Here is an 11,964-nt window from a genome sequence, read left to right as displayed (position 1 = left end):
GTACGGGGCATCTACTCAGTTGCGTCTGGAAGGCACCGAGAGGGACAAAATGGCGCAAATGGTCAAATCAAGGTTTTGTAACGCGAGCTGTGCCACAGTGAAATGGCACTAGCCTTAACCTAATCATGCACACGGGCGCTCCATCCTTCTCCTCTGCCAGCCACGGTTTTTGAGCCCTCCAACCCGGCACCTCCGGCACCCGGCCGAGGGTGCCCCTGCCCCTGGCCCTGGGTATACGGTACTCTAAACTCAACAAAAGGGGGTGTGTGAGGCTACCGACTGCACTCGCAAGTGCTCCAAGTGATGGGAACAGATCCCTCGCAAGGCGCGATATAAAATGAGAGAAATAACTGGCGCGGCGGCAGCGGCGAACTACCTCTCGGTCCACGACTGCATATCCACGACCAACCTCCCCGGGTTGTCGCTCGGCAGCGTGGGAGCGCCCATCGCCGCAATGGCGCCCTCCACGCGCCCTCGCAGGTCGCTGACATGCGTGGCGCGGCGCGACTTGCCCCAGCCAGTGACAACGATGAGCCGGTCCGGCTTGGGCTGCAGGGCTGGCACGCGCTCCTCCAGCCACCACCGCAGCGCCGTCTCGCCCGCGCCCTCCGAGTGATCGTGCAGGTCTAGCTTCGGGGCGCCGGCTTCCCACTTCTCTACCTCGGGATAGAGGCCACGCTCACAGCCCTGTAGCCACAGCTCGCGAGCAATGGCTGGCTGCGGCGACGCGACAGCGTCCAGCACCGCATTGAAGGTGATACGGTCTGGTTCGACCGACCTCAGCGCCTCCTTGAAGAGCCTCAGCGCCTCATCAGGCTGTTGCGCTGCCGCGCACGCCTGAATCGCTGCGCTGTAGCTAATCACGTTTGGTTGCACGCCGTCCTCTCGCATCTTTTGCAGCAGCGACAGGGCATCGTCACAGCGGCCAGCCTTCTCGCACGCAGAGATGGCTGCGCTGAAGCTGATCACATTTGGCCTCACACCCGCAGCAAGCATCTCGTCGAACAGCGACAGCGCCTCATTGCACCGGCTAGCCTTCTCGCACGCAGAGATGGTTGCGTTGTAGCTGAACTCGTTCGGCGGCACTCCCGCAGCAGGCATCTCGCGCAGCAGCGACAGCGCCTTCTCCCATTGGCCAGCCTTCTCGCATGCAGAGATGGCCGCGCTGTAGCTGATGACGTCTGGTGACAAGCCTGCATCAGGCATCTCGCGCAGCAGCAACAGGGCCTCATCGCACCGGCCAGCCTTCTCGCATGCAGAGATGGTTGCGTTGAAGCTGATCACATTTGGCCTCACGCCCGCAGCAAGCATCTCGTCGAACAGCGAGAGCGCCTCATTGCACCGGCTAGCCTTCTCGCACGCAGAGATGGCCGCACTGTAGCTGATCACGTCTGGTGACAAGCCTGCACCAGGCATCTCGCGCAGCAGCGACAGCGCCTTCTCCCATTGGCCTCCCTTCTCGCACGCAGAGATGGTTGCGTTGTAGCTGATGACGTCTGGCTGCACTCCTGCAGCAGGCATCTCGTCAAATAGCGAGAGCGCCTCATCGCACCGGCCAGCCTTCTCGCATGCAGAGATGGTTGCGTTGAAGCTGATCACATTTGGCCTCACGCCCGCAGCAAGCATCTCGTCGAACAGCGACAGCGCCTCATTGCACCGGCTAGCCTTCTCGCACGCAGAGATGGCCGCACTGTAGCTGATCACGTCTGGTGACAAGCCTGCACCAGGCATCTCGCGCAGCAGCGACAGCGCCTTCTCCCATTGGCCAGCCTTCTCGCACGCAGAGATGGTTGCGTTGTAGCTGATGACGTCTGGCTGCACTCCTGCAGCAGGCATCTCGTCAAATAGCGAGAGCGCCTCATCGCACCGGCCAGCCTTCTCGCAGGCTGAGATGGCCGCATTGTAGCTGTAGACGTCTGGTTGCACACCCGCGCCTGGCATCTCGCGCAGCAGCGACACCGCCTTCTGCCACCGGCCAGCCTTCGCACACGCAGAGATGGCTGCGCTGTAGCTGACCTCGTTCGGCGGCACTCCCGCGCCTGGCATCTCGCGAAGCAGCGACACCGCCGTTTTCCAGTCCTTCGACCTTGCGCACAGGTTGATGAGAATGCTGTAGCTGAAGACGTCTGGCTCACATCCGGCCTGCCGCATCTCGTCGAGGAGGCCAAACGCGCGGCGGCAGTCTCCGACCCTGGCGTGAGCCGAGATGAGCTGAGTCCACTCCTTTGTGGTCCTCAGCGGCTGCAGCCTCGCCTCCAGCCGCGCCACATCCTCTCGGCGGCGGCACCGCTTGAGATCGGCAAACAGTAAGCCTCTCTCGCCTCTCTGGCTGCGCGGTTGGGTGCTGAGCAGCCTCGGCGGTGGCGGTAGGGACGGCTGTGCGAAGCGGAGGCCTGCTGGGATCGGCGCTCGTGGCGTGGCAACGGCCGCGAGTCGAGATGACGCGCCTCGCGCCGCGCGGAGCACCACATGCATGTCTGTCCAGAGCACCGCCCGCAACGAGTGGCCAGATTTCGGGCGGCTAAACAAAAGAAATTTCGTCAACTCGCCCAAAAGGCACGCTCTGCGGTCGCGGGAAAGAAGAGGCTGTGGAAAGAAATCGACCCGGACTGCCTAGCTCAGCGACGCAGCGTCGCTGTCCTGACGCGTTCACCGCCGATGAACGACCAGATCTTCGACCTGGCCCAGGGCCTCGTGCCTGCCAACTACATCAAGCAGGCGCGGCAGGCGCGGCAGGCGCGCGAGTCGCTTCTCAAGACGCTCCTCGCGCAGCGCCGCCTTCCCGAGCACGGCTGGGACGAGCCGACTCTCAAGCTGGCGCTGGCCGAGCTGGCGGCGCTCGACTCCAACACCTTCGTTGGCAACGCCGGCGTCGGCGAGCGCGAGGGGCGCGTCATCTGCCCGCTCGTCGCCGCGCGCCACTTTGGGCTCGCGCACGGCATCGGCCGGTCGGGCGACATTGCCGAGGCGCAGCCAAAGGCGGCGGGCTCGTCGCTAATCTACGCGCTGACGAACGCGCTCGCGGCGGACGCCCTTCGTCGCGCGGGAGGCGCCGGCGTCTCCGAGTGCGTCACGCTGCCGCTCGCGACGGGCATGTCGGTGACGCTCACGCTGCTCGCGCTGCGCCAGCTGCGGCCGAACGCGCGGCATGTGCTCTGGCCTCGCATCGACCAAAAGTCGTGCCTCAAGGCGGTGAGCGCGGCGGGCCTGACGCCGGTGCCGATCGAGAACCTGCTCGACGGCGACGAGCTGCGGACAGACCTCGACGCGCTCGCCGCGAAGCTGTCGGAGATCGGCGCAGACGACGTGCTCTGCGTGCTCACGACAACGTCATATCTCCCCATATCTCCCCGTGTAGAGCGACGCCTCATCGATCTCTCCCCATATCTCCGCACATCTCCCCATATCTCCCCATATCTCCCCATATCACCCCATATCTCCCCATATCTCCCCATATCTCCCCATGTAGAGCGACGCCTCATCGACAACTCCCCATATCTCCCCATATCTCCCCATATCTCCCCATATCTCCCCATGTCCATTGTCCATGTAGATCGTGCTTTGCCCCGCGCGGTGTCGACAAACTTCTCGACGTCGCGCGCCTCTGCGCCGAGCAAGGCGCGCCCCACCTCTGCAGCAGTCGCGATACCGCACCACCCACGGGACTGAACCCACGCAGGGTTCGATACTCTGGAGGTGTGGTACTAGGCGTGCCCCACCTCTGCAACAATGCGTACGGCGTGCAGTGCGACCGCTGCATGAAGGCCACCGCCAGCGCCTCAACGCGGGCAGGTGTTTCTTGTTGGGCCAGCCGGTTTCTTTTCTCTTTTCCAGGCCATCGCCAGCGCCTCCCGCCACGGCCGCCTCGACTGCTTCATCCAGTCGACCGACAAGAACTTCCTTGTCCCAGTCGGCGGCGCGATCGTCGCCACCGCCGACGGCCGGCACGGGCCGGAGCTGCTGGCCAAGGTGCGGTCGACGTATGCCGGCCGCGCCTCGATCTCGCCCCTCCTCGACCCTTGTTTTCCGGCCGTCCACGTCGTGTTTTTTCTTTTTTCTAGGCCGCGCCTCGATCTCGCCCCTCCTCGACCTTTTTTTTTCGGCCGTCGACGTCGTGTTTTTTCTTTTTTCTAGGCCGCGCCTCGATCTCGCCCGTCCTCGACCTCTTTTGCACGCTGCTCCACCTCGGCGCCGACGGATGGCTGCGCCTCCTCGAGCGGCGGCGGGCGTCACACCCCTCCCATCCCACCCTCCCATCACGCCCTCCCATCCCACCCTCCCATCAAACATCACACCCTCCCATCGCACCCTCCCATCCCACCCTCCCATCACACCCTCCCATCACACCCTCCCATCGCACCCTCCCATCCCACCCTCCCATCGCACCCTCCCTCCCACCCTCCCATCACACCCTCCCTCCCGCCCTCCCATCAAACATCCCACCCTCCCATCACACCCCTCCTCAGGCGCGCCTCCTTCCCGGACTTTCGGCGCAAGCTCGAGGCGGTGGCGGCCAAGCACGGCGAGAGGGTGCTGCACACGCCAAACAACGGCATCTCGATGTCGGTGACGCGCACGAGATTGCACGAGATTGCACGAGATTGCACGAGATTGCACGAGATTGCACGAGAGTGCACGAGATTGCACGAGAGTGCACGAGATTGCACGAGATTGCACGCCAAGCAGCGGCATCTCGAAGCCTTCTCGGAACCTTCTCGGAGCCTTCTCGGAGCCTTCTCGGAACCGCCCTAGGTGACGCTCACGCCGCCGGAGGGGTCCAAGCCCGCCGGCTCGCTCGGCGTCGATCGCGCTTCGTGCGGCGCGGATCACCTGCTTGCTCTCGTCGCCCCACCCGCGGCTCTGTCCCTTTGTCAGGCGCCTCGTGCAATCTCGTGCAATCTCGTGCAATCTCGTGCAATCTCGGGTTCTGGCCCTTTGTCAGGCGCCTCCCTCTTCGTGCGGCTCGTGTCGGGGCTGCGCGTCGTCACGCCCTCTGCCGCCGGCAAGACGGTCGGCGGCATCTCGGAACCTTCTCGGCACCTTCTCGGAACCTTGCCGGAACCGCCCCATAGGCAAGACGGTCGGTGGCATCCCCTTCGAGTCTTACGGCGCGCACTACTTCAGTCTCTGACAATCTCGGGCGCACTTCGGCCAATCTCGGGGCACAATCTCGGCCGATCTCAGGTCCGTGGACGCGTCCAGGACATGTCCATGTCCATGTCTCCCCCCCCCCCGCCCTCCCCCCAGGCGCGCACTACTCGGGCTACCCGTGCGCGTACTTTTCTGTCGCGTGCGCCATCGGCATCGCGGACGGCGACGTCGACCTCTTCCTGCGCCGCCTCGACAAGGCCGCTCGCTGCCCCGCATACTTCTTGATGGTCCCCGCAATCACACACCGCTCACCCACGCGCACCGGGCCTTGCACTTTGAATGCCGTGGGGCTCCTGTCGTTAGACGTGGAGACGCGAGGGTCGCCCCCCCTTGCCCCACCGGCTCATGTGAGTGGAGAAGTTTACCTTACCTTGCCTAGGCGCTCGCCGAGTGGAAGAAGCCGCCGCGCCAGCCAAAGGCAAAGGCGGGCGGCGCGGACGGCGCAGCGGGGAACGGGTCCTGCGCCGCCAAGGACCGGGACTTCGCGAAGGACTTCCGGCCCAACCCCTCCGCCAAGGAGTTTGTGCCGGCCGCGCAACCCGCGCCCTGCATGACAGCGGCGCCGCCCTGCTCCGTGGAGAAAGCGGAGGAGAAGGGGGCGGCGGCCGAGTGAGCGCGTGTGGCGCGGAGCATGCAGCGCACCCACTGACGAAGCCACGTACAATTATTTTCCCGCGCGAGAGCACCTGCAGGATCACTTGGCAGATTCAATTTTGTTGGACGCGTCCCAATAAAGGGGGGTTGTTGCACGAGTAAATATGGGACAAAAGCGCGTCGAAAATGTGTCCCAAAAAGCGCGTCTCGAGTTTGTGGCAGCTCCGCAGCCAGCGCGGGCTGCGAGGACGCACCGCTCGCGCGTTCTGTGCACTCAGTGGGACCCTGAGTGCGTGTATCCAACTGGAGTGAGTAGGCTCGACGCCGTACTCGAGATGGAGCTGCCACAAACTCGCCGCCGAGCGTGCCACCGAAGGCGTCCCGTAGGAGGTGATAAAGTGTGAGACCTGAGGCTGCGGAGGTGACGCCTGAGGTACCGGCCCGTGCACAGCGACTCAGCCGGCGACCGCCACGGGCTCAGACGAGACTTGTCGACTCGTTACGGCTCAGCTTCACCGTGGTCATCGGGCGTCTGTCGACGTCAGGACCACCCATACAGCTCGCGGGTTTGAGGTCGCAAGAGCCAAGATGGTGGCGTTTGGACATCCCAACCATCACACAAGACAGCCTGTAGGCGATGGCGGGACGGCGCAGTGTTTGTGGCACTCGGCAGTAGGCACCCTATGATGTAACTTATTCGGACCCCCCCCTACGCGCTTCTCGTTTTTCGTGCCAAACCAGCCGATCTCGGCCCGTCGTCTCCGCTCGCGCCGGCCGCCCATGCGCTCGCGGGGCTGGCCGACGGCGCGGGCCTCTTGCCGATGGACCCAGCCGAGGTGCCCGGCCAGTCGGAGTGGCGCTGACGCGCCGCGCGCGACCACCAGCCAGCTTTCCGGCCGGGCCGAGAACGGTGCCTCGAGAATGTAGACACTCCAAACAGTTGTCGAGTTTTTTCCCTCTTTTTGAGCGCCGCTGCTGCACACCCAGCCCACCAGTGATACGAGACGCACCGGATCCAACCCTGGCAGCGCTTGACCGTCACCCCGGTGACCGCCCACAGGTGGCTGATCGCGGCTCCACTCATCGCTGCTTTCGCGCGCCTGCTCCACAGAGGGCTCCTGCGGCTCTCCCTCGTCGCGTGACCGCCGCCGACATCATGTACTCGGTCGTCCCCGCCGGCGCGGAGCTGCGCCACGTCGAATTCTTCGGTGGCTCGACCGCCGGCGCGCCCAACCTCGCCTCCTGCGCGCCTCACACCCAGTATTCACCTCGCGCGCGGCCGACAAAGTGAGCGTACGACCACCTCCCTCTCAATGACGCTCTGACCGATGCACAGCCCATTCGTTCTCGCCGAGAGGGCGCTCGGAGCGCCCAACTTTGCCTCGTGCGGCCATCAAACAGGCGCGTTGCCTCCCATCTCCGCACTTCCCATCTACCCCCACACTACCACTGCCGGGGACGCGCAGATGCGACTCCCGGGCCCGCTCACCTCACCCGCCCCGCCGACCAGGCACGGCCCGACGAGAACCCGCCGGGAAGGAGCTGGCCGAGCCATCGCCGGCCTCCCTGCCGGCTCACGGCCGCTCAAAAGGTCGCGGACCCGCCCGTCGCTTGCCGCCCCTCTCCCAGCCGTTGCCGGCGACGGGGTCACGAACCTAGTGCTCAGTTCCGTCTTCCTCCCCCTCGCTCCTGTAGGTAGGCCGCCCCGCGCAGGCGGGAAGAGGCGCGCCGAGCCATCGGTGACGTCCTGGCGAGCTCATGTCCCCCCAAAAGGTCGCACCCGCCCGTGGCTCCGCCGTCGGCTCCGCCGCGAGCGGCGACGGTGAGGCCGCCGGGGCTCGCCTATACCGGCTAGTGTGGAGCTCTCAGTGTGGTTGCGTGTTGTACTAGTGATGCTGCCCTAGGCGGCCCGTTTTTAGCAAAAACCAGATACCACATCGCGTGTGGTCGTCGAAAAACCGCATGTTCGCCCGTCTGGGACCTTTCGTACGGCTCCAAAAACCGCTCCTTAACGACAACTACGCGGCCCGGCGGTCGATCTGCGCCTTCTCAGCGGTGGAGGGGATGTGGGCGGTACGTGCGGACCGCGTGGTGCTGCGATGGCTTGACGAGTGCGACTCCCAGCGTCGACTTTGCGACCCCACGGAGCCTCTGCTGCTCCGGGGGGGGGGGTCTGCAGACCACCCGGCCGAACTTCAGAGTGGCGGTACTCCTCAAATACCGCTCAAACGCCCACGATGTTGTGGAGGGGACATATGCTGATGATCCCGGCCCGATTGGTTCGCTCAGAAAGCTTCTGGGCGGTCGTTAAGGTTCGCTCCCCGCACACCGGCCCCGGAATAAGTTACATCATAACCCGCGGCACGGCCCCGCTGTCGGCTCTCGCGGGCTGCGGAACCGGCCCCAGAAGGGGACGGTCCGGGCGAGTGTGGCAGCTCCTGCGCTAGTATGGGCACCCTCTATCACAACACTACCGATCCTGGTCATTAGAGCTGCCAGGGATAGCGTCAGGAGCCGGTAGGAGTCAAAACCTCTCATATTTGAGACATCGTGTCCCATATACTCGTGCAACATGCCTGGGACGAGCGATCGCTGTCTGGCGCGTCGGGATGCCCAGCAGCGAGCTTCAGCAAATGCGAAATGGTCGCGCTCAAATGTTACACGCGCTTAACAAAAGTCCCGCACTTGCCACTTCACTTGGGAGCACTGTGCGCCACTGACAACCACTGTGGGCTCGTTGTGCGAGTATATGGGACACGATGTGGTCTCAAATATGAGGGGTTTTGACTCCTACCGGCTCCTGACGCTATCCCTGGCAGCTCTAATGATCAGGGGATCAGTAGTGCTATGATGGAGGGTGCCGATACTAGCGCAGGAGCTGCCACACTTGCCCGGACCGTACAGTTGTACTCATTCGGGAAGTCGGTGCTAGAGTAATACTTAGAGACTAATACGTAATAGAGCCGGAGCCCCGTTTCCGCACTGCTGCGCGGCGCACGGTGCCTCCGGGGGCCCCCGCGCCCCCCCAGAGGGCGCTGGGGGCGACCGTCGCACGGTCCCCAGTACTGCTTCTCGTCAAATGTTAAAGAAAATATTGACCCCGTAGATCTACATCTGATGTGCCGGACGGAGACTAGAGGCCTTCCCATCGCCGCATGCTTGCTCTGCGTCCCAGTGCACACTCACTAAGCACTCAAAACGTACTGGGACAGAGCCCCTGCCGGGACCCGACCCTCCTGATCCCTGAGCCCCTAGCGGCGGGCTCGCTCATGGCGGCGCGAAGCCGAACTTGACAAACCTGCCCGCGTGCCCGGGCTTCATCCCCGTCTCCTTGGCTACGTCCGCCCGCTCGGCGGCGTCCAGTCCGCGCAAGAACGAGATGTCGTCGTAGCCCTCGGCGTCAAAGGCGGCGGCGTAGGCCTGCAGGTTGACCTGCGCCAGCGCCGCGGCGACGGCCGCCATGCCGCCCGTGGGCGGAGGGGGCGTCTCCCTCAGCACGGTGCGCCCGTCCGGCGTGGTCGTGAACAGGCGGCTCGAGAGCGGGGAGGGGCCGGCAGGGGCGGCGGTGGAGGTGGAGGCGGCGGCGGTGGAGGTGGAGGCGGCGGCGGTGGAGGTTGAGGCGGCGGCGGCGGTGCGGGCGGCGGTGGCGGGCGCGGCCAGTGCAGTGGCGGCGGTGGGGGCGGTGGGGGCGGTGGAGGAGGTGGCGGAAGAGGAGGAAGCGGCGGGAGGGGTGGAGGAGGAGGAGGCTGCCGAGGGGGCGGCAGCGGCGGCGCGGCTTGAGCGCCGCTTCGGCAGCGGCGCGTCGGTCGGCTCGAGCAGGCGCTTTGCTGGGCGGGGCCGGGCGCCGCTGCCGCTGGCAGCGGCGGCGGCGGAAGAGGAGCCGCGCTCCGGTGCCTCCCCGACCGCGCGCGCGTACGCCACCGCCGCCTCCACCACCGTGCCGAAGAGGCCGAGCGAGACCCGCCTTCCGTCCACCTTGCGCTGCGCCTGGAAGCGGCCGGTTGGGTGCTTGCACACGTTGTTGTAGCCGGTCACGTTGCTGCTAGAGAGGTGCAACCGCAGCCCCTCCGCCTCCGTCGCCACCGTCGGAGGAGGATGAGCCGGAGGCTGGTACTCGCCGACCGCTCGCGCATATACCACCGCAGCCTCCACCGCCGTGCCAAAGTGGCCGATCGAGACCAGGCTTCCGTCCACCCTGTGCTGCGCGTAGAAGCGGCCAGAGGCATCCTTGTGCACGCCCTTGTAGCCGTTGCTGTTGCTGCTGGACAAATGCAGACGCAAACCCTCCGCGACCGCCACTGGCGCCTCCGCTGCCGCCGCTCCTTCATCTAGCGGCGCCGGCTCCTCTGCCCCTGCCGCCGCCGCCGCGACGACCGCCTCCTCCACCGACGGCTCGGCAGCGGCTGCGCCTTCTGCCGCCTCACCCAACGGTAGCGGTGCCACCGACGCCTGCCCTGCTGCTGCCGCCACCGCCGAGCCTGCTTCTGGCGCCTCCCCGACCGCCCGCGCGTACGCCACCGCCGCCTCCACCGCTGTGCCGAAAAGGCCGCCGACGTGGACCTTTCTTCCGCGCACATTGTGCTGCGCCATGAAGCGGCCACTGTAATGCGTAGTCACCCCCTTGTAGCCGGTGCCGCCGCTGCTAGAGAGGTGCAACCGCAGCCCCTCCGCCTCCGTCGCCACCGTCGGAGGAGGAGGAGGCTGGTACTCGCCGGCCGCCCGCGCATAGGCCACCGCCGCCTCCACCGCCGTATCGAAGCGGCCTATTGTGACCTTCCTTCCGCCCACACTGTGCTGCGCGTGGAAGCGGCCGTTGTCCTTGTAGCCACTGGACACGCCCTTGTAGCCCGTGCTGCAGCTGGACAAATGCAGACGCAAACCCTCCGCGACCGCCACGGGTGGCGCCGCTGCCGCCGCCGCCGCTCCCTCCTCCAGCGCCGTCGGCTCTTCTGCCCCTGCCGCCGGCGCCGCGACCGCCTCCTCCTCCACCGACGGCTCGGCAGCGGCTGCGCCTTCCGCCGCCTCACCCAGCGGTGCCGCCGACGCCTGCCCTGCTGCTGCCGCCACCGCCGAGCCCGCTTCCGGCGACTCGCCGACCGCCCGCGCGTACGCCACCGCCGCCTCCACCGCGGTGTCGAAGGAGCCGACGTGGACTGACCTTCCGCGCACATAGTGCTCCGCCCGGTAGCGGCCAGAGGGCAGCTTGCCCACGCTCTTGTAGCCGGTGCTGCTGCTGCTCGAGAGGTGCAGCCGCAGCCCCTCCGCCTCTGCCGCCACTGTCGGGGGGGGATGAGCCGGAGGCTGGTACTCGCCGACCGACCGCGCGAAGGCCACCGCCGCCTCCACCGCCGTGTCAAAGATGCCGATCGAGACCTGCCTTCTGTCCACCCTGTGCTGCACGTAGAAGCTGACGCGGCCGTTTCGCGAGTCCTTGTGCACGCCCTTGTAGCCCGTGCTGTTGCTGCTGGACAAATGCAGACGCAAGCCCTCCGCCTCCTCCGCCACTGGCGCCGCTGCCGCCGCCGCCGCCGCCGCTCCCTCCTCCAGCGGCGCCGGCTCTTCTGCCTCTGCTGCCGCCACCGCGGGCGCCAGCAGGGGCGCGCTCTGCACGCTCTCCACCGCAGCGGCCGCCGCCTCGGTCGCGGCTGCCGGTTCCAGCGGCTCGGGCTCGCCGTCGCTGTCCAACTCCATCGGACACGCTGCGCTGCTTCCTGGCAGCGCGGCCTCGCCACTGCCACCGCTGCCATCTCCGCCACCGCCGGCCTCCTCGTCGCCGCCCTCGCCCTCGCCGCCGTCGCCGCCGTCGCCGCCGCCGTCGCCGCCCTCGCTGCCCGCGCCGCCCACGCCGCCCGCGCCGACCGCGCCGCCCTCGCCGCCCACCGCCTCGGCAGTGGCAGTGCTTGCCGCCGCTTGAGTGTCCGCCTCTGCAGCCGCAACGCCGGCGGCGGGCGCAGGCGGCCCCTCGCTTGGCGCGGCGTCCGCGAGCTCTTTGAGGCGGAGCGAGCACTTCTGCTTCTCCTCGTTCCAGACCAGCACCAGGCAGGAGGCGCCCGCCTTCATCTGCGCCTTGACGATGCAGCTCCCGCAGTCGCACGGCATTTTGAGCCGCAGCGTGTGCGGCTCCGCTTTGGGCTCCAGGGTGAGGCGGAGCTTTCGGAGGTGCGGGGCGTCTGCGCTCTCCCTGTCAAGCGCGCGGGCGAGCCGCCCGCTCTCCGCGAG

The 11,964-nt window shown here is 66.5% G+C and overlaps 2 protein-coding genes across 2 annotated transcripts; one reads left to right on the top strand and one right to left on the bottom strand.

Moving 5' to 3' along the window:
- Positions 1–738: 738 nt before the first annotated feature.
- On the bottom strand, positions 739–2,220 carry EMIHUDRAFT_52144 (hypothetical protein; the record flags this gene model as incomplete). The annotated part of the gene is made up of 1 exon (XM_005762879.1): positions 739–2,220. A coding segment is annotated over one exon (1,482 nt), but the record flags the coding sequence as incomplete, so codon positions are not given.
- Positions 2,221–2,658: 438 nt separating this feature from the next.
- EMIHUDRAFT_452696 (hypothetical protein) lies at positions 2,659–5,883 on the top strand (the record flags this gene model as incomplete). Its single annotated transcript, XM_005762878.1, has 10 exons — positions 2,659–3,329; positions 3,554–3,593; positions 3,835–4,021; positions 4,135–4,228; positions 4,467–4,566; positions 4,753–4,870; positions 4,943–5,010; positions 5,073–5,100; positions 5,248–5,378; positions 5,531–5,883. 10 exons carry the CDS (start codon positions 2,659–2,661, stop codon positions 5,762–5,764), a joined length of 1,671 nt encoding a protein of 556 aa, XP_005762935.1. The 3' UTR covers positions 5,765–5,883.
- Positions 5,884–11,964: the final 6,081 nt, after the last annotated feature.

Source organism: Emiliania huxleyi, assembly GCF_000372725.1.
Source record: "Emiliania huxleyi CCMP1516 unplaced genomic scaffold EMIHUscaffold_66, whole genome shotgun sequence".
In the NCBI taxonomy this organism is placed as follows: Eukaryota; Haptophyta; order Isochrysidales; family Noelaerhabdaceae; genus Emiliania; species Emiliania huxleyi.
The sequence above is the reverse complement of the archived record's forward strand: the minus strand, read 5'-3'. Positions and strand labels throughout refer to the sequence as shown.